The following is a 21205-nucleotide window of genomic DNA, read 5'->3' on the forward strand; positions in this document are numbered from 1 at the left end:
CGGGAGGGAATATCATCTCGAGCTTACAGAGAGTAATGATAATCTTCTTCTCCAATATGTCGATCTGACTTCGTCTCAATGTCTTCGCACATAAGTCTCGAAAATAAGTTCCAGATCAAGTAACGCATCACACACATTATCCGGCAACAATCCGTGCAAACCAACTGGGAGCACATGTTGTAGAAGTACATGACAATCATGACTTTTCATCCCGACGATCTTCCCATCTTTCGACTTGATGCACCGTTTCAAATTTGAGGCGTATCCATCAGGAAACCTCACTGATCTCAAATATGAAAGAAATTAATTTCTCTCTCTTTGATTCAGTGTATAACATGCCAATGGCTTCACCAACCTATCCCCTCGTCGAATCAAATGTAATTTTTTCTAATCCGCATATCCTCTAAGTCAAGACGAGCCTTCACGGTATCCTTCGTTCTTCCTTCGATATTGAGAATGGTATAAAATACATTATCAAATATATTCTTTTCAATATGCATGACGTCAAGATTATGTTGAAGAAGAAGCATTTTTCAATATGACATCCTGTGGGTTGGGTAACTGATTTAAAATATTGTCCGTAGATCAGAATCTTGGCTGCGCACGTCGTTCATGCTTGCCATTGAACTTAAGACTTCTCCCCTATCTATGATCATCTGGCAAGAAACGTCGATGGCCGGTAAAATAAATCTTTCCACGAATACGGTCCGATGTAATATCATCGTTACAAGTTGGGCATGCTTTATACCCTTTTGTACACCATCCAGAAATATCGCTATATGCAGGAAAATCATTAACTATCCAAAGCAGTGCTGCATGCATGCGAAAGATGCCTCCTGCAACATGATCATATGTTTCGCATCCTTCTTCCCACAAATATTGTAACTCTTCGATCAACGGCTCTAAAAATATGTCTATGTCTCTTCCAGGGGCACGGGGACCCGGGATCAACAAGGCCAATAGATTAAAAGGTGATTTCATACACTTCCATGGTGGTAAATTATAAGGAAATACCATAACAGGCCACATACTATAAGTAGTACTTAGATTACCATATGGATTAAATCCGTCTGTTGCCAACCCTAGCCTGACATTTCGTGAATCAGCTACAAACCATGGATGTTCACGATCAAAATGTTTCCACGCATCTCCATCTGATGGATGTCTCATGACATCATCGTCGATATTGTTTTCCTCCTTATGCCATTGCATGTCACAAGCAGTATGCCTCGACATGAACAATCGACGCAATCGTGGTGTAATCGGAAAGTACCACAAAATCTTGCATGATATTTTCTTTTTCTTCTTATCCTTACCACGACTTTCTTTCCATCTGCTTGAATGACAAATCGGACATGCTTGTAGATCTTTTTTATCCTTTCGAAACAGAACACAATCATTCGGACATGCATGTATCTTTTCACAGCGTAGGCCCAAGTCATCGACTCCCAAACCGAGTCCTTTCAATAATTTTTTGGCTTCATAATGACTTGACGGAAGTAACTCTCCCTCTGGCAGTAAGTCCTTCAAAAATTTGAGCAACCAATTAAACGAGTTGTTTGACCACTTACCAAGTGTCTTCATGTGTAATAACTTTATTACGGCAGACAACAGAGAGTACTTCTTACAACCAGGATAAACATCACTTTGTGCATCTCTTAATAGACGCTTGATCTATCATTTATAGATATATTACTGTCCTCTTCAGCTTCTTGTCTCAGAATGGAATGCTGATGTTCTGCTCTCGCTTCTACATTTACTTCAAATAATTTCGGATGAAGATCCTCTAAAGTTTCTCTATCTTCTTTACCGAGTGTTTGTCTTTCACGACTGCATGATCCACCGACTGACGACGGATTTATGAACTCCTGGACAACATGCTCGAGCTAGTCGGCAAATCTTCATCATGACAAGTCCATCTCTTGTAAGTTATATCTATACCGTGTTCGTATAAATGATTCTGAATGTCTAATAAGGTACACCAAAATAAATTCCTACATCGACGACATGGACAACGAGCTTTTCCATCTTCTCTAGTATGATTGGATGCCACATTCATAAAAGTCATCACACCCATAATATACTCGAGACAGAACTTATCACGCAATGACATCCAACCACGATCCATACCTACATATTTACGATGCAAACTATACAATCAATTTTATGTAATAATAGTTGACTAATGTCTTATATCTCCTACCTATAGGGTGATGGTCCTATTCCATTCAGGAACGTAAGAATTTAATATTGCAATACATGTCTTCTATACCAAAAAAATTTCGACAGTATTTCGATGCAGTTCTCCAGATACACAAGCATTAAAATTGTGCTATGTATCCAGAGAACATGATCAAAAATACCGACAAAACTCTACGATATAAAAGCATATGTGTTGCAATATTAAATTCATTCACGTGCCCAAACTATCCACGAGGACAATTCGAGAATAGTGTGTCAAGCACCAATATTTTTTTCATAAAAAAAAATATTGGTTTATGCACGCTATCCTCGAACGAAAATTCTAAGGCTTATAAATTTGTTATGCTACAATTAATATATTATTATTATAAATATTTTTATTTTTAAAATATTTTTAAATCATGATTAAAATTAATTATATCAAACAAATAATTATATCTAACATTATATCTAATTACTAAAATAATAAATAATTACTTCTAATGGCTAAAATTTATTAAGAAAAAAAATTAAAAAATATATTAATTAAAAAAATGGTTCTCACCTTCAACTCTTCCGTGAACAGTGATGGTGACAGTGACGGCAACCGGCGATGGCGGTGGCGGCCCGACGGCAGCAGCGGCGGCCCGACGGCGGTGGCGGCCCTACGAAACCAGACAAGCCAGGTGAGGGAGAGTGACAGAGAAAGTAAGGGATCGACCTTCAACTTTTTCTCAGGTAAGAGACTGAGAAAGAAAATGAGGGAGGGAGACAGGGGAGGGAGGGGTCAACCAGCGGCGGCGACAGCCTTGCAGATGCCGCGGCAGCGGGGGACGGGAGGCCGAAGCGGCAGGCGGCGGCGGGGGATGGGAGGCCGAAGCGGCGGGCGACGCCGCGGAAGGGGGCAACGTGGGCGAGGCGGAAGAGGGGCAGAAGAGGAGGAAGAAGATGAAGGAGAGGGCTATAGGGTTAGGGTTTCGAGGGATTGGAGGGAACCGGAGGGAAGGAGGCAGAGAAGAGGGAGGATTCGAGGGACAGGGTTTGGGAGGGGAGGAGGAGGTCGGAGTCGGAGAGGAAGTGGAGGGAGAGGGAAACGGTGGAGGCGAGGAGGGAGAGGACAGGCGAGGAGGGAAACGGTGGGGGAGGGAGGCCATGACCGGCGACGGAGGCGGGAAGGGAGGACTCGATCGGCGGTGACACAGTGGAGACCGAGAGGGAGACGGTGCGGGAGGAGAGGGTGGCGAGGCGGGAGGGAGATGGCGCGCTGGGGGTGGGCTCGATCAGCGACGGGGGGCGGGCTCGAGCGGCGACGGTGGCGGGGAGGGAGGGCTCGACGGTGGTGGGGAGGGAGAGAGAGAGGATGGTGGCCGGAAGGGAGAGAGAGAGGATGGTGGCGGGGAGGGAGAGAACTTACCGGGAAGGATGACCGGCGATCGGGGAGGGAGGACTGTCGTCGGAGATCAGGGAGGGAGAAAAATTTTGACGACTGCGGCGGCGTGGGGAGATCAAGAGGTTTATTTTCAATTAGGGCCCTATTTCAAAGTATTTTTTTTTAATTAAAAAATATGTAGCGATGAAATACATTCGTTGCTAAAAATAAATATTTTATCACAAAAAAAGTATATTTTTTGCAACAAAAATTTTTTCGTCGCAAATGATTAATTTTTTGCAACAAAAATTTAATTTCATCATAAATATAAAAAATGGTCGTAAAATCAAATTTTTCGCAATGAAACAAATATTTCATCGCATAAAATCAAATTTTTTGTGACGTAATTATTTTTGTCGTAAAAAAAAAGATTTATTAACGAAAAATTTTTTCGTCGCCAAAAAAAAATATTTTTTTGCGATGAAAAATGTCATCGCTAAAGATCAATTTCTAGCAACGAAATTTAAAATTTCGTCGCAAAATATTCAAATTTTTCAACAAAATAAAATTTAGCGACACAATAGTTTCGTCGCTAAATATAAATAAAATTGATCGCAAAAGCCTTTATTTTTTGCAACGAAATATCAATTTCATCGTAAAAAATATAATTTTTTTATGATAAAATTTTTTTTATCACAAAAAAATATTTTTTTACTACGAAAAAAATATTTCATCGTAAAAAAAATTATTTTTTGCAACGAAAAAAAAAGTTCGTCGCTAAAAATCAACTTCTAGCAACAAAAATAAAAATTTCGTTGCAAAAGATATAACTTTTTGCAACGTAATTTTTTTTGTCGCAAATACCTGATTTTTGAGGACGAAATTTAAATTTCATTGCAAAAGCTTAATTATTTACGATAAAATAAATTTCGTCGCTAAAATTTCATCGTTAAAAGTCAAATTTCTTGTAGTGATGCAACTATCAATCAATAAATTAATACTTACTATTAATAAATTGGTAACCTAAAATAGTTGCAGAATGATGGATCAAAATTCATTTTCGTATATAGGTATTGCTAGAAATAGAATAAGGGTGAGTGACTGTGTAGCATTATCCGGTCAAGAAATCAGGATTCAAAGAGGATGCATAAAGGCAACCATACTGGGACCTAGACTATGCTAGCAAAGGAAGATTTGGCCTCATACATTGCCACCGCAGGTTTGATGGGTACAAGCAGTAAGACATCAACCACAAACAGTGGTCCCCACAAAACTTTTTTTTTTTTTTTTAATCGCATTCAATCTAATATGCAGCCAACAAAACAGATATTCAACATGAAATCACAAGTAGAGTATTACAACTGATCAACTCAAAACAACAACTCAAAAATTCACACCAAGTTTAAACGGCAGTGGAATCATAATAATAATAAGTTCAAGTTCTTGCAATCAAATTCTTAAAAGGAAAATTACAAGTCCTCAAATCTGATTCTGATACCACATGTAAGCAATGCATCAATTATGCAAACGAAATCTGAATTTTGCATAAACCTTTATGTCCAAGGTCTTGAACTTTATAATTTTCACATTCCAAACAAATTTCAAAGATAACGTACCTTGATCCATCATAAAATGCTTGAAGATTGTTCGATCACAAGAATGTCCTTTCTAAAGGAACTGTATTTCTCTCTCTTGGCCTTCTTAATTTTGAAGTATGGTTTTCTGATAGAAAGAAAACTGTCTATATCTTTGGCAGAGAGAGGACACAGTTTCAAATAAGATTTCCTTTAGGAGTCACTTTCCATCAACGAACAATATCTCCTTAACTGGCCATTAGAAATTTAGCACTTAATTTATTAAACCATAATTAAATAACCTTTTTATTTAACGTGGGCCACTAAAAAAATAACTAACAGCAAACTCCAATAAATATACTTCTTTTTTTAATTTCAGATCTGACAACAAGCATTAGCATCATTGTCCGAGCACAACCACTGCTGATCAGCTCACTTTCTTTAGCTAGGAGATCAGCTTGGAACTCGAACCGACCTGGCGGATCACCAATCTCGTCAACACAAATTTTAAAGCACCTTATGGTCAGATGCAAATTTTAGCACCAGCAGCATTCACCTCCACTACTACTCGCTCTCCCTTTCTCTATCCCGAATTTTATATCACTGCAGCCACAATAGGCGTTCACCATATCTTGGAGACCCTTATCATGCCATGGGCACTATTTAAATGCCCAACACAAGCCTTGTCCCACGTACAGCAGCTGGAAAGAAAAAGCGTTGCAGCCCATGCACAGCCCCCACCAGCTGACATCCTTCACAGCATCTGATTCTCTCTTGCTCTCGACTCTCTACATTTGTCTGGGCTCAGATGGCAAGAATTTAGACACGAAATATAAATCCAAACTGGATTGGTGTACGAGGGATGGGAATTTCCTGGACAAAAGGCATATTACCACCTCAACACAACCGTTTCAGAGGGGTTTGCATCTGGACCAGACTGCAATCGATCCAAGGAGTGATTGAGATTGAGAGAATCCTGCATGTGGGCGGCGACTTGTCCACGTAGTCTGGATGTCGCAAATCATATACAAAAAGTCATGTTCTTTGGCTCTTTCCATGTATAGTATGGTTTTCAAACAATAATTATAACCATCACCAACAAGAAGTCATACCTGGCCAAATAATTTCTTCGGTGAGTTCTATACATCTCTTCCTCTTCACTCGCCATCAGTTGTATGCTCTGGTAGTCATTTTATAGGGTGGTTCTAATTTTCATAAGGAGTGACATGCATGTCAAGGTACTTGTACCAAATAGCAACAATCCAATTAGTCTATTTGATGAACTTTGGATCCATGTGAGTGGGATCCTGGTTTCATGATACACATAAGTTATCCTAGATCGTGATTAAATGCACGAAGGTGTGCATGTCTATTGTGTAGAATTGGATTATGAAGTCATTAGATACATATTTTTCTCATGTATAGGATAGAAAAAAATGATGTCTCATGATGCATGTGATTCATGATGAGGACTGACTTCTCGGAAATGGAGAAAAATAGGTGGATCTATGAAAAGGTTCTTTGAAATGAAGGCAGCCATTCATATTGAATGACCTCTTGGCATCTTGGTTACATTTGTTTTACACATGCACCGCATATCCCTAATGCGAGTTATATATATATATATATATGTGTACATATATCGTTGCCGCCATCATATAAATTGTTAAAGCGATTTCTATCTTCTTGATACACTGTTCTTATTAGAAGGAAATTGATCATGAGCAACCAAGATCAGCATGCCAATCTAGACATAGGGATGATCACACCTATCCTACATGATCAGTATTTTACATGAATAATGGCTTTCTGCACCATGCACTAGCATTCGTTAAGTCAACAGTCCACAGTGTTTACCTATATTAATTTATTAACTATCACAGGCACGATTGCAAGCAGGCGCTCAGGCATCACCAATGTATATAGGAAAAAAAATTACCACCTGATCAATCTTCCTTACAGTGGCACCTACTTCCCACGTGTGGGGAGCCACATGGCAAGGGCTAACAGGTTATGGTAAGCTAGGGTTTGGTGCCATGAACTCGCTAATTATATTCTACAACATAAACTATGAAATATAATATGCATCCTGAGGGAGAGTCACGGCATGCATCATCCATTTGGAGAACACCTAGCTAGGAGCATGACATCTGTACTGGAGGGAAAAATGCTCGACTTGTTGATCAAGAAACATTGCATGCTAATGCGATTGAACTAATTATATAATCTTTTTCACTGCTAACTGTTCATTGCGTTTTGATCTCTTTGATCAAGGTACCAGCACCACATGCACTGTACAGTGAAATGAAGAATCTTTGTAACGATTGTACAGCAGTGGATGAAGCCTCTTTGCAACAAGTCCAAGCAGCGGCGCATCTCATGCAGGAATCCCGGGTATTAAGGTGAGAGGAGGGATCCCATCTGGGGATTTGTTGTGTTAAAGATGGACAAATATAAAACCTTTTCCACAATGCTTCATCATGAATTATCTCTCAATCCCCTATACAATATTCCTATCAAGTCTTGCGAAGGATAAGCTAGTTGTTAACCAAGGGTGAAGGAGACATACGTGTTTGGTGCTTCCGCTAAAAGACAAAAGGATGTGGCTAGCTTTGCATGCAGTGGGAGGCTGCGAGGAAGGAAATGAGGTGCAATGTTCCATCAAGTGGACTTTGTTAGGGCTCCCATGCATCGGGCTAACAACAAGACTTGCTTAGATCTCTTAGTCAAAAAAAAAAGGACTAAGAATGATTGAAAAAATGGTAAAATGTTAAGCTAAAGATCAACGCGGTTGTCGGGGGTAGGCCATGGGCAGGGGGGAAGCATTTTTAGCTGTCCTAATTATTATATCACCAGCCCGTCCTAACAAAACAAAATATTAGATTAGTCCATGGCTCCTCTTTTGATTGGTGGCCCGCTTGTCTCATGCCTCCTTAAGACTCTAAGAATATGGGAGCACATGGAAGGTGTGGTTATTGGTGTTGCTGAGCTGCAATATTGGTGCATGAGGCTGGTGCAAATATTTCAACAATGGATACACCAGCACTTGGCCCTAGAAGGACAGGTGCTCGCTTTGAACTGTTGGATATCCTTTGCACTTCCTTCTGCTGCTATATAAAATTCAGTCCTACTATGTTAATTTCGAAGGAAATCTAATATATATATATATATATATATATATATATATATATATATATATATATATAGAAATTGAGAGAAAGTAGGATAGCAATTTAAGCTATTCATGTAAGCACGAATTTATCATCCGTAAATATCATGTGGATCAAAAAAATTCTATAAAATATTATTTAATTAAATAAAAAATATTATGATATTAAAGAATTGAATTGAAACTCATATATACGAATTAAATGATATGATTAAAGTCCACTCTTATAATAAAAATTACTCTTGCAATTAAATAATGTAACCAACAATATAGATTAATATCAGAAATTTGAATCAACATGATTTTATCATACTAATTTATTAATTTAAAAAATAATTATTTTAAAAAAATGAGCAATAATATAATCTAAAATCTGCACATAAGTGTGAGCTCAAAATTAGTTAAGTTGGAACACAAGCATATAAGAGAGAAACAGAGCACATGGCGCACAGCCATTTTCCCACGCTCCTTGGTAGAAGGATGTCACGTTCTAGTCTGGTTGAGAGTTGAAAATAGAATCGTTTTCTACGGGGGTGTTATAATATTAATGTAACTTAGGGAGTAGCTTAAACCACGTAAGACAAACTGCACCGACCGCTTAACTTTATCCTATGGTTGAATATGACCAAAATGCTCTCCTAGTGTTCTACGTTAATGGACCGTTGCGTACTAGATACTCCAAGCTCAAACATAGAAATATTTCAAATACTAATGTCGAGTTTTTAGGTTCGCATATATCGACATCATATTCTATATTCCAACTTGGCATCTGAACGGCGTGTCGCCGAGATAGAACCACGCAGCTGGCTAGTTGAACGTTAATATGAAAGGCAGGGAATGAATCAAATTTTTTTGCGCGAATCACCCATTGGAAAGTTATATTGTTGATAGATGTCTTATCCATTCATCTTGAACTACTAGTTCATGTAACGTGACTCATAATCGTTGAGGAGGAGAAATATTATAAAAATATTATCTAATTTTTAAATAATATTTGTTTACATGATTGTAGCACTGTTTAAAAAGAAAAATTTATTGTTCGATGGCTATATTATCAATATCTACTGATCGCATTTACACTAAACATGATAATAATAATATTGATTACATAACTTTAATCCTAAAAAATTATTGTGGTTTTATAATTCAATTACACATATTGGAAAGTCATATTGTTGACAGGTAATTTATTCATTCATGCTTAACTGCTAGTTTATTTAATGTGGCTCATGGTTGTGAAGGAGGAAAATATTATAAAAATATTATCTAATTTAAAAATAATATTTTTTACATGATTGTAGCACCATTCAAAAAATTTTTTTTTTTTTGATGGCTCTAATATCAATATCGATCGGCCGCATTTACACTAAAAATGATAATAACAATACTGATTATATAAATTTAATCATGAAAAACTATTGTAGCTTTATAATTCAATTAGATGCCATCACGAGATACACGATACTTCCGTCCAATCAGTAAAGATGATGCCAACAACCTGCCTACCATAAGATAAGAATCAGACGGTCCCCACGTCACCATCCAGAACACGCCATTGTCAGTATTTCGAGACGGATCCATCAAGCAATACCATCCATACGTTACAATTTTAGGCCGACGAACAACGAGCATCAACCGCTCCGTCTTCATCGGCAAGATCATGGGGGCGGGCACCATCAGTTGGACGGTCGCTGATAGGCGGGGCCCGCGGCTTCGCTCTCTCTCTTTCGGGGGTCTTCCCCCGTTTCGTCCCGAGGTCGCCGCCGCGATATTTTGGGTAAGAAATCGCGACCGGAAGGACAAAGTCGTCCAACGCCGCAGTCAAAATCCCGGTCGACGGGAAATGGTCGTGAAGACGACCCCCGGATTTTTTTTTTTTTTTAATCTGGAAATTTTTAAGTGAAAAGAGCTCCACGACGTCGACGTGATCCACGGCCACGACCAGGCAATGGAGAGTGGAAACCGTGTCCTTCCCTTGCCGTGTTGTTCTGCTTGACAGTTGCCCTCAACTCAATCGGTAAACTACCAAACTAGGCTCTGTTGAACCAAATTAAGCTCATTTTCTCTCATAAAATAATTAGAGGTAACCAGAATATTTCCAAGTTTCCATGTAAATCTAAGAGGCACCGGTTAACCATGAAATTGTGAATGATTTTCCAGAGTACGGTTCATTATTTTCTTTTTTCTGTTTGCTCCTCGGATTCTACTTCGCATGTTCTTGTATCTCCCTCCCTGTACATTCTATGTAAATATTATTTTACTCTGTTCTTAATAAAATTCTTAGCGGCCTTGAGGCAAACGGAGAGAAAGAATACTAATTCTAATGTTTGAAAAATAAATAAATTCTAAAACAGGAAAGTTTCATCTCTAAAGAATTGCTTATATCTAAAATTCCTCTCCCCTGTCATATAGCATGCGGGTTAGCCATGCAAAGGAGTTACTTAAAGAGGATGAAATTGAGCTACTTAAATAACCAAATATCAACAGGGAATAAACTATGCAAAAGAGTTTAAAGAAGGATAAGGAATAGGATTATTAGCGATCATATGACTGGAGATCCAAGTTACTTATAGCATATTTAAAGAAATTTTCTAAAAAATAAGTACATGATTTCGATATTCTTCAAAATCTTGTGATCGCAAGAACAATGTTTTTTTTTTTTTCATTGTTTCATTGCTTTCATAATTTACTGTTTTCCCTCCTTAATATGTGAGATGTCTCATATTATTGCACTTCAGAAGCAAAACGACTCTCGGTATCTTTTGTTACTATCTCCTTTGTCTTCTTTGGCATCTTTTGTTACAAGAAAAAGATGTTGTAAATAGCTCCTTCAGTATGTTAGGTGCATTTGAATGCGCATCCAATGAAAGACAAGCTTCTGAAGTGTCATGTTGATACTACCTTCTTTTTGATCCATTCAAGGGCCTAGAATCCTCCCTGCTCAAAGAAATGCTTCATATCATCTTTGGGCATTGAAATAGTAAGTAGCTTTAACTATGACTAGCTTTGACAAAGTGAATGCCAAGCAATAAATAAAAGCTAGTACAGTTGGCATTGCAAAGACTTAATATTTTCTTAACCTCATATTGTGTTAAGGCGCTGTAGCAATAATGAAGTATTTATTTATTGGAAGGACTATATGTTTAATGAAATGGAAGTACACAGCCGGAGACCTTTTTCTGTATGGTCTTGCATAATAAGAGCTATGTCCTTTCTTTATTGAATGTTGCATCGTTTGCTTCCGTCCAACTATTATTAGAACTTAGCACATGCAATGTGTGCGAATGGTCTAAGAGAGATTAGTATCATATGAACGTCTAATCCATTCAATCTGTGAGTTGGATGGTTGTGCTCTAATCTCTCTTACTTTTGACTGGTAGAATTCTCTTATTTCTTGTTTGCTTATGAAAGAAAAAAGATTTAAAATCAAGAGAGTTGCACTTGGAAAATGGAGTCCTTATAACGAAAAATAGAAACGGGGATGAACACAAAGATTTAGAGGACCTGAATTCTTATTTGAGGGAGGGGATGGATGAGATGACTTCAGTTCCTTATTTCCTTTTTTTTTTTTTCGTTCCCCACTTATTGTATTAGCCATTGGCATTGGACGATATCCTGTTGGTGAGTTAAAAGTGGAGTGGCTTAGAGTGTGAAGCCACTAAAACGCCCTTTGACTTGAAAATCCATCATCTCCATGAGTATTTTGTTGGACTTATTCACAATCTTGGAATGGAAACCGATTGCACTTCTATAATTTGCTTTCTTTTGCCAATTTGATCTCACTAGTTAGCATTCCTCCATAGAAGAGGTCAAGGTTCAGAGACTGATGATAGAATTCCATCTCTTTTTTTTCTTCCTTTTTAAAAGAAAATATATGCTTCCATTTTCAATCAGCCAATATCCTCCATTAACTGAAGTTGGGAAGACATTTGAATTTTATCCTTTCCTAATTTATACTAATGATGGGGCATATAATTGCCTGAGATAATGTTCTGCATAAAGGATTTAAATATAAGTTTCCATATATATGAGTGACTAATAGTGCTGCAATGGAGGCACGCCACTATTGTCCTCGTATGAGTGACTAATAAATGACATGCATTCTCATTATCCATTTTAGTATAATATCTAATCTTAAAACTCATAAAATACCTGCAATAAAAGAAAGCAATAAATGAAGATAACTATATTATAATGATGAAGTAAAATTCTCCCATCCAGATGATAGAACTCTTTATTGGTGCTAATGCTAGTTTGAGAATGTTAATTTATTTGAATTTAGCAAAATATCATTAATCGTAGCAGTTCTTGGGTTGTAAATCATTTATCAAGAAAAAGTTTTGGGCTATTGGAATTAACAAAAGATAATCACATTGAATTGTATCGTGTCTCATTTCATGTGCCTTGTAATATGGCAGGTTATTTGCTAAAAAAGAAAAAAAAAATCATGTTCCATATATGTAATAATAGTTTTATCCTCTTACTATACATTATAGTACTTGTTTAAGAAAATTTGTGTTGATTTATAAGTAGGATATATTATTTAGACTACAGGAGCCTAAATCCTGTTCACTTATTTTCCATTGTCAAAATTCCTTTCACGTTATCATAAGTGGTCCAACGCTAGAATGTAAAAAAAATATTTTCAAAGTGCAATCATTTTAAGCAAGCAAAAGGTACCTTTTGTGTGGAGTAGGTCATACTATCTGCGTTATTTTGGTTCTTTGTTGAATGTATATATATATATTTTTAATACACTTGAAGCAAAATACAAGTTGTCTTGAAGAGAAACTTATAACACGGTTCTAAAAGACAATACACTAATTTTTGATGGATGGAAAGCTTGCAGAATCACACTTTTTGCAAGGCAAATGCTATCATATTCAAAGATCACCGAGCTCCAAGCTTAATTTCAATATCAACATATTCACCTTTTTTCAATAGATCAATATTTGATTGGATTTTAGCCAAAAATAGATCACTAGATTAGATCTGAAGTGATGCATTTATTGTTTATCTAGTTAACTTAAAAATGATTAGCGTACACCATCAAGAATCTAACATATGATTATCTTTTTCCATCCTAGTTATATGGGTGGTCACATAACATCTTCACTATATGTTTGGCATGAGAATAGCTGCATCATTGATTATGAAAATTTATGTAATTGATAATGCAAAATTCAGTGGATTCATATTTTTAATTTCTTTTTTTATATTCTAATCATATCCTTATTATCACATATTATTTTTTTTAGAAGTAATTCGAAATATATTTAGCAAATTGTACTTTTATATTATTAACACATTTCTACCAATTTCTTAAACTTCATAAAGATACTAAAACGACATTAATATGTGTAAGCATCTCCCTTCTAGTGGAAAGTTCTCACTTCAAAATGCACCTCATACTAGCAAAGGACCTAAATTTTAAACAAAAATGTGTCGATCCAATGCCAATAAGAGTTTGATATAAATCATTTCTCTTATGTCACTTTCTTCACGAGAGGTTGCCAAGTGACTATTGTTGTATATAAGATGGCTCTTTTCTATCAAAATACCCATTATGCCATGACACCGTATATGCTATTGATATTAGTAGGTGACTAAGGCAATTTCTTGTTCACAAAATAAAATTCAGAGGAACCTGATTGAAACTAACCCTAGCATTAACTAAAGTAATTACAATAATCATCAATTAATCTAATCAATAATTGTAAGTATTATTGGGGTTGGTATGCGGCACAAAGAAGCCCTTGGTATGGCAGTAATCCTCCACCCCATGGTAAATATTGTTGGGCGGGGGCCAATTTGACCCGGACATGTAAACAGGAGCACTAAGGACTGGGTAAAGGGGCAGGACCGGAAGCAGTGGCCAAACAGTGGGGTGATTCCCGTCATTTGGTCGAACGGGAGAGATATGGGCAGCACCGCTGAGCGCCACGCAAAGAGCGGCAGCTGCAGCAAGAGAAAGGAGAAATAAAAGAAGGCCAGAATTAAAAGCCGATGCAAGAGAGAGAGAGAGAGAGGAGATAAAGAAAGCTAGTGTGAGGTAAGCTGCCTCAAACCCAAAACCCTCCTTCCAGTAGCTTCCAAATCCTTTCATCGGGCCAACCGATACCGGAGAGCCACGCCCATGTCAATTTTTTACCAGAATTCCACCTTTTGTTGCGATTTCTAGATTTCTTTATGCCCGGTGCTGGCGATCGAGCAAGAGAGGGAAGGAAAAAGGCTTGGGAATCGCGGAGCTGCCGATCTCTGTAGAGACATTGGTTGCTTGGATTTGACGGCGTTTTCGATGCTTTTCGTGGTGAGCATCCCCCTTGTCCCTACATCTCACCTTCTCTGGAGTTCTTTTTTAGCTTCTTTTCATCGGCTATTTTGGTCAAAATCGCACCGTTTTTTGGGTTTTCTTGATGATTTGTTCCTCCGCTTCGTGATTTGGGCTCCGTCCGCCATAATTATTGTCGGAGATTGAGGTTTTTGGTCATGAATTTTAAAGGAGGTCGGCGGTTTTTTGTTTTCTTCGATGGATTTTTTTAGTTGCGATCGGTTGCATTAGAGACTAGATTCAGGGCCCTCTGTTGGGACTTGTGTTGCAATCTAGGGTTATAAAATTTGGGAGATTTGATCATTGACCGCGATCGATTTCGCCCCCTTGTTTGTCCCCTTGTTTTCCTCTTGCTACGGAAAGGAAATTCAGGGTCTTGATTGCTGTTTATACGGACACTGGACTGATTCCTGAGATGAGATTCTCTGTTTCCGTTGTGTTCAAGTGAGACGGCCATGGCTCATCGTTGCGCCTTCCAAGATTTTCTAGAGGAGGAGGAGGTGGTCTTCTTCGACTCGAGGGAGGACATATCGCCTGTTTCTGATTCGTGCCCCGACAGCCCGGCGGTCCATGATTCGTTGCCGGAAGGAAATTTCGTCGATGGGCCCTCAAGCGACCCTGGGTACCAGGTCTGGATCCAGAAGCTCGACAGCATCCAGGAGCGGCGTGATAGGTTCATGAAATCGATGGGTCTGGATATCTTTCGCGGTCCCTGTGGAGACTCTGCCAATCCTGACCGGGAGCTCAAGGCAGACAGTGAAGTTATGCCAGAAATTAATAGGATTATGTCGGATGGGGGAGCTGTGCTGAGGAGCTCTTGTTCGGAGAATGGGTCTTCTTCGATGCCCAGCTGCTCCAGTGAGGGCCTAAGTGCATCCAATGATGGAGCCTTGGAGGAGAGATTCAAGTACAAAATTAAGAATTTGGATGATGGTATTGTAGTGGATAAGTCATGTAAAGATGGAAGCTTGAGATGTCCTCGTGAAGTCGGTTCGAATCAGATGGCAATGCTGGATGAGTTCAAGGGAAGCTTCCGTCCATCATCTTTTGCCCAGCAGCTTATGCGGCGAGAAGATAATACATCAAACAATTCCAACAAGATGATGGGAAGGAGAAGGATTGGGTGGTTGCAGAAATTGGGTGCTGCAGCTTGCATTGTGGATAGGCAAATGGAGGAGAATAATTCATGCATCTCTAGTTTGGAGCAAAGTGGATGTTCTAGGATTCAGAGAGTAAAAGTCCATCCATATAGGAAGCGATCCAAGGAACTATCGGCAGTGTACAAGAGCCAAGAGATCAGAGCCCATGTCGGTGCAATCTTGACCATGAAGTTTAGCCCCAATGGCCAGTACTTAGCCAGTGGAGGTGAAGATGGAGTCGTGCGTGTGTGGCATGTGATGCAATATGAAAGGAATGAGGAAAGTGACGTTCCGGAGGATGATCCCTCGTGCATATATTTTACAGTGAACCATAAATCTGAATTAGCTCCCTTATATGCTGATAAGGAGAAAAAAGCTAAACCAAGGAGTATGAAGAGGACTTCAGATTCAGCTTGTGTTGTCATACCCCAAGAGGTTTTTAGGATATCTGAGAAACCACTGCATGAGTTTCATGGGCATGATGGTGATGTGTTGGATCTTTCTTGGTCAAAAAATAAGGTCAGTTAGCTTGTCAAAAACTTGTACTTATTTGTGTGCTTGTTGCATAGAGTCTCTTCACTCTAATGACTGTCAAGGCCCTGCAAAAACTATTCTTTGAATGCTAACATATGCTTTTCTTTTTTTTTTTTTGCCAGTATCTACTTTCATCATCCATAGACAAAACTGTCCGCCTGTGGCAAGTTGGATCCAATAGCTGCCTCAAAGCTTTTTACCACAGCAATTATGGTAAGTGACTTGTTAAATTTATGGTCATTATTGTCGATCTATCATTTCATATATTTAATTTGCTAGCTCCTTTTAGTTTGTTGTTCTCATAAGTTCTTTTGTTTTCTAATACATTATGTCCAGTGACATGTGTCCAATTTAATCCTGTCGACGAGAATTATTTCATCAGCGGCTCTATAGATGGAAAAGTTCGTATTTGGGAAATTCCGGGATGCCATGTAGTTGATTGGACCGATACTAGAGAAATTGTCACTGCAGTGTGTTACCGGCCAGATGGAAAGGTATGTTGATTACCATTCTCTGTTACAATATTTAGATGAGTTGATTCTTATGTAAGTTTAATTGTAAATAAATGATTGTACTTTTTTTCTTATAGGGTGGAGTAGTTGGCACTTTGACTGGAAATTGTCGCTTTTATGATGCATCAGGTATATTTAATGGTCTTGATATCATTCCTTTCTAAACATTCTTTGTCTGGACATGTATATAGCATGGCTTGATTAATGCAATAAATTAACTGGATCTTTATTCCTTGTTAGTGTAATTGCTTGTAAAACATCCACATGTTAAAGCACTTAAAAAAGTTCTCTCCTAAAAGTAGCAGCAGCAGTCATCTTTTAACAGCTCTGCAATCCGCTGATCTCAGCCGGTGAACATTACTATGATTTTACTGAGAATGTAATTGAACAAATCAACTAATTGAATATCTTGTGGTTGCCGGAAGTTGTTTCCATAATAGTAGAAATATATGTCAGCCAATTAGATGCAGATATCCACATGGTTCAGTCTGAAATGTCAAATGCGGAGGCCTAAGAATATGTGATTTTACACATTTTATATATGCAGGAAAGTGATTCACAAGAATACTCATTCTAGTGTCTAGAAAATAGATTATGTGGAAATGTCATCCTTTCATCAGTCGGCAACTTATGAATTTGTTTTAGGAAGTTAGGACTTTTATAGTTGAAATCAGGTTGCTGTATGAAGGGTGGGCCATTTAGATGTCTTATTTTCAGTAACGTTTCACCATCTATGTTTCACTTTCGATCATAAATGGTACCACCAAATCTGTTAAAAATTTGACTGGGCTGACTATTCCTTCATTCTTGTACCTTTCAATTAAACCTGAGCAGCTGAGCCACACCTTTTGTAATATTTATCTGGCTGTGAGTTTTACTGGCTTCTACACTACTAGTGTTGTCACTCTGTGTGCTTTCACTATCAATGTGACTTGTATTTGTTAACATGTTTGTTTTATGATGAGTGCTATCAGTAATTATTTGGCTTATGAATTTTGAAGCATTGCTGTTGCCCGCTCTTCCTAACTTGAAAGTTGAAACAAGTTTTGCTGTCATATTGCATTTTGTCATAGCATCAGGATTATGTGATGGTTGTAACCATGAATAAGATTCTCCATAGTTAAGACTGCATGTTATGTATTACCCATATCTTGCATTATGTCATGTTAATGTCAGTACTGGTTGGTATTTGTGTTTGGAAACATTAATGCACTTTCTGCTTTTGTCTATACAAGTTACTTTATGGTTGCTTATTGCTTTCTTTGACAATGGACCAGATAATCATCTACAACTGGAGGTTCAGGTTCCCCTACAGGGTAAAAAGAGGTCTCCATTCAAGAGGATTACTGGCTTTGAGGTAGCTGTTTATAGAACTCTGACCTCAACATGACTCGTGTCTCTTCTTGTTGACTTTGTGCATGCATAGACTGTTCCTCTTCAAGTGGTTCTGATTTCTTATTTTTGCATTCTCCAGTTTTGTCCAAGTGATCATCGAAAACTACTGGTCACTTGTGCTGACTCACAAATTCGAATTCTTGATGGGGTTGATGTTGTCTCCAAATACAAGGGTATAAAATCTATCCTTCCTCGCGGTGCCATGCCTTTTATGTGGTACAACCATTTCCTGAACCTCCATTCCTTATATATTACTAGTCATTCTCATGTCCAGGTCTGTGGAATGCTGGAAGTCAGATATCTGCGTCCTTCACTGCAGATGGGCGGCATATCATTTCTACCAGCAAGGACTCCAATGTACATGTCTGGAACCATGTAAACCCGGAAGTGCCTGCATCCAACCGTTCAAAGAGCACCTGGTCTTGTGAGCGTATCTTCTGCGACAATGCATCTATTGCAATACCTTGGAATGGGCTGGATTGTAGAAATGCAGTCTCTGTCACCTCTGAGGTTCTTCCTTCACGATATGTCTTTCGAGACCAAGCTGGAAATACAGGTTCTTGTTCCCGTCACCGTGGAGAAGATTCATTCAGCAACAACACCCTCCATCTGTCACCTTCAGGTAGTTTCACGCTGAGCCATGAGTTCTTCTCAGAGTTCCTGCCCAAGGGCTCGGCAACATGGCCTGAGGAAAAGCTTCCCTCGAGCTCCACGACAGCATCTACCTTGTGCAAATCCCACTACAAGTTCCTGAAAACCTCCTGCCAGAACACCTCCCATGCATGGGGCCAAGTTATAGTGACTGCTGGATGGGATGGGCGGATCAGGTCGTTCCAGAATTATGGATTGCCAGCACCGGTGTAGCGTGATTTAGCCTTCAGATGATCGGTCTCAACTTCAACTGTGGAGCATCGCGGCATTTTCAGAACGGTGGCGCTTCCGAGCCACTGAATCTGGGTTTGGTTAAGTCAATGCTGCAGGTTCAGCCAGTAGTTATACCGTACGAAGCTTCACATGTTCAGTTGTCCCCCTACCTCTGGATGTATTCTTCTCTCTCCAGCTTTGGGGACCCTTCCGGTATTCGGGACATATACCGCAAACACAATGCGACAGAGTGGTTTGTAAAGCATCCCCGTCACCGTCACCTTGAGCAACAAGTGGCGGACAGGGGATGGTGCGACGGGTAAATTGTATTGTTGGACTGAGAAAATCCATTCAATTAAAGATTCTTTCATTTATTCATACGTGCATTGTGTAAGCTGGCCTCCTAAAAAAGGGACTGTTCCTTGTGTGGGGGAGCTGTGTTTGTTTGTGTCGTGGATAATTTCAAGTGCTTGGTGTCCTGTGGTGCTTGTTTCTCAAGGGGGTGCTGAAGTTTTGGTTGTTTGTGGTGGTTTTAGGAGGCTTAAGTTTTTATTCTCCGTGCTTTTGTGATGCTTGGGACCCTTTGGTATAGCAACGGGCACTATTGGATCAATCTATAATGCGGATTTACCATGTCTGGCGGATTCCGGGCGGTTCTCGATGACGTTAGGAAGCTAAATAGGATGATGGTTGACCAATTGGTCTTGGGGGTTCTCACTTGTTGACTTGTTCCAGAGAAGGAGGCCGGAATCCAAGGGGATGATTGGTTTGGCACCAAGATTCATAGGGTTTGATGCATGGTAGGAAAACTTGATGAGTCAACTCTTTTTATGACAGCAAATCAAAATTGCAGGTGACGTGGCCTGCTTTCGGTTGGCCTAGTTTGATTGAGTCTAATTTTCTTTCAGAGTTGGCGAGTCAAAAAGACTCATTTGAGTTGTTACCAAAAAAAAAAAAAAAAAAAAAAAAGACTCGTTGAAGGCGTCGTCGCTCTTATGGCAATACAAATTTTCTAATACAAGTGAAAGGTGAAAGTTAACTAATAGAACAGATAATAACATAGTTAATTGTGCTACTCGCCACTGAGAATATTCATTAAATATTCTGCACTTCTGCCAGAATGTGGCTTGGTTTTCGTCAGGCGCGTGTGGGAAGTATCCAAGGTGAGTTACATGCGAAAGACTCCATCCACCATTTTATCATTATCATCATCATTATTATTTTTCTCACTTCTCCTGTACTAGAAAGATGAATAAGTTTTAATCTAAGATTAAACATGATTACACATGTTAGATATATGAACCACTAAATTTAGTTCCTCATGCACAAGGAAACCTAAAAAGTTCGACACACAAAAGAAAAGCATGCCAAAGTTAGCAGCGTAAAACGCAATGCTGCTCATATTGCATAAATATTTTGGTGCTTCGGCAGTTTTAGGAATGTCATAAGATTCACTTCAAGCTCCCCGAAAATTATATTGTACACCGTATCTCCTCTGTGCATTGGAGGTTGTTGCTTTGTGAAATTCATAATACTATAATTTAACCATCCAATACTTGTAATTAATTTAACTCCATACTCTGACGAATTGTGGTGAGCAGCACCTGTGGATGTTTTTTTTTTTTTTTTGTTTTTTTTTAAAAATCAAAGCAAAGCCCATGGCATTCACTCATGCGAACGAGCTGGTCAAATTTGCACAGCTTTCTTGGTCGGTAACACGCATGTGGTTACATGTTTGACGCGTTGCGTATAGAAACATCACAAGGAACACTTTCTGCTGACGTGCATGTTAACCATTATTTAATTATTCTAGTTATTACCTCAGACTGACTTCAATCTCCATGGTTCCCTATCAACATAAACTTTTGAGATCAGTTGGTTATTCAACAAATTTAATTCATTACAATTCCACTCAGATGACCCAAGAAAGACTATTTCATCGTTTTTCACTTATTTCAAGCTTGGTAGTTTCCTATCAACTGGAGTCATGATTTGATAGGGTGGCCAAAATGTCTCTTATGTCTCGTTGCAGATTGCCCATGATTTTATTTTCCGTGTCAAAACCAAGGAGTGAAAAAAAGAGCTACAATGTGACCATCTTGCATATGAATGAAGATGCATCCCTGATAAAAGTTCA

At 38.7% G+C, this 21205-nt stretch overlaps 1 protein-coding gene across 4 annotated transcripts; it reads left to right on the forward strand.

Moving 5' to 3' along the window:
- The first annotated feature begins 14198 nt into the window (after positions 1–14198).
- On the forward strand, positions 14199–19446 carry LOC105043440 (uncharacterized). Of its 4 annotated transcripts, XM_029264086.2 has the most exons (9): positions 14199–14345; positions 14475–14603; positions 15070–16282; positions 16420–16510; positions 16634–16791; positions 16887–16938; positions 18087–18166; positions 18284–18377; positions 18479–19446. In XM_029264086.2, exons 3-9 carry the CDS (start codon positions 15080–15082, stop codon positions 19066–19068), a joined length of 2268 nt encoding a protein of 755 aa, XP_029119919.2. In that variant the 5' UTR covers positions 14199–14345; positions 14475–14603; positions 15070–15079; the 3' UTR covers positions 19069–19446. The 4 variants fall into 4 exon arrangements, with proteins under 4 accessions (XP_029119919.2, XP_073111919.1, XP_010919287.2 ...); XM_073255818.1 differs by having other exon boundaries at positions 14258–14603; positions 18463–18834; XM_010920985.4 differs by having other exon boundaries at positions 14265–14603; positions 14988–16282.
- Positions 19447–21205: the final 1759 nt, after the last annotated feature.

The sequence above is a fragment of the Elaeis guineensis genome, chromosome 4 (assembly GCF_000442705.2).
Source record: "Elaeis guineensis isolate ETL-2024a chromosome 4, EG11, whole genome shotgun sequence".
In the NCBI taxonomy this organism is placed as follows: domain Eukaryota; kingdom Viridiplantae; phylum Streptophyta; class Magnoliopsida; order Arecales; family Arecaceae; genus Elaeis; species Elaeis guineensis.

Bases quoted from the DNA above. Each gene is read 5' to 3' on its own strand.
- LOC105043440 (XM_029264086.2), top strand. From the start codon at position 15,080: ATGGCTCATCGTTGCGCCTTCCAAGATTTTCTAGAGGAGGAGGAGGTG. The intron at 16,511-16,633 runs GTAAGTGACTTG...CATTATGTCCAG, and splicing joins TTTTTACCACAGCAATTATG to TGACATGTGTCCAATTTAAT. The intron at 16,939-18,086 runs GTATATTTAATG...ACAATGGACCAG, and splicing joins TCGCTTTTATGATGCATCAG to ATAATCATCTACAACTGGAG.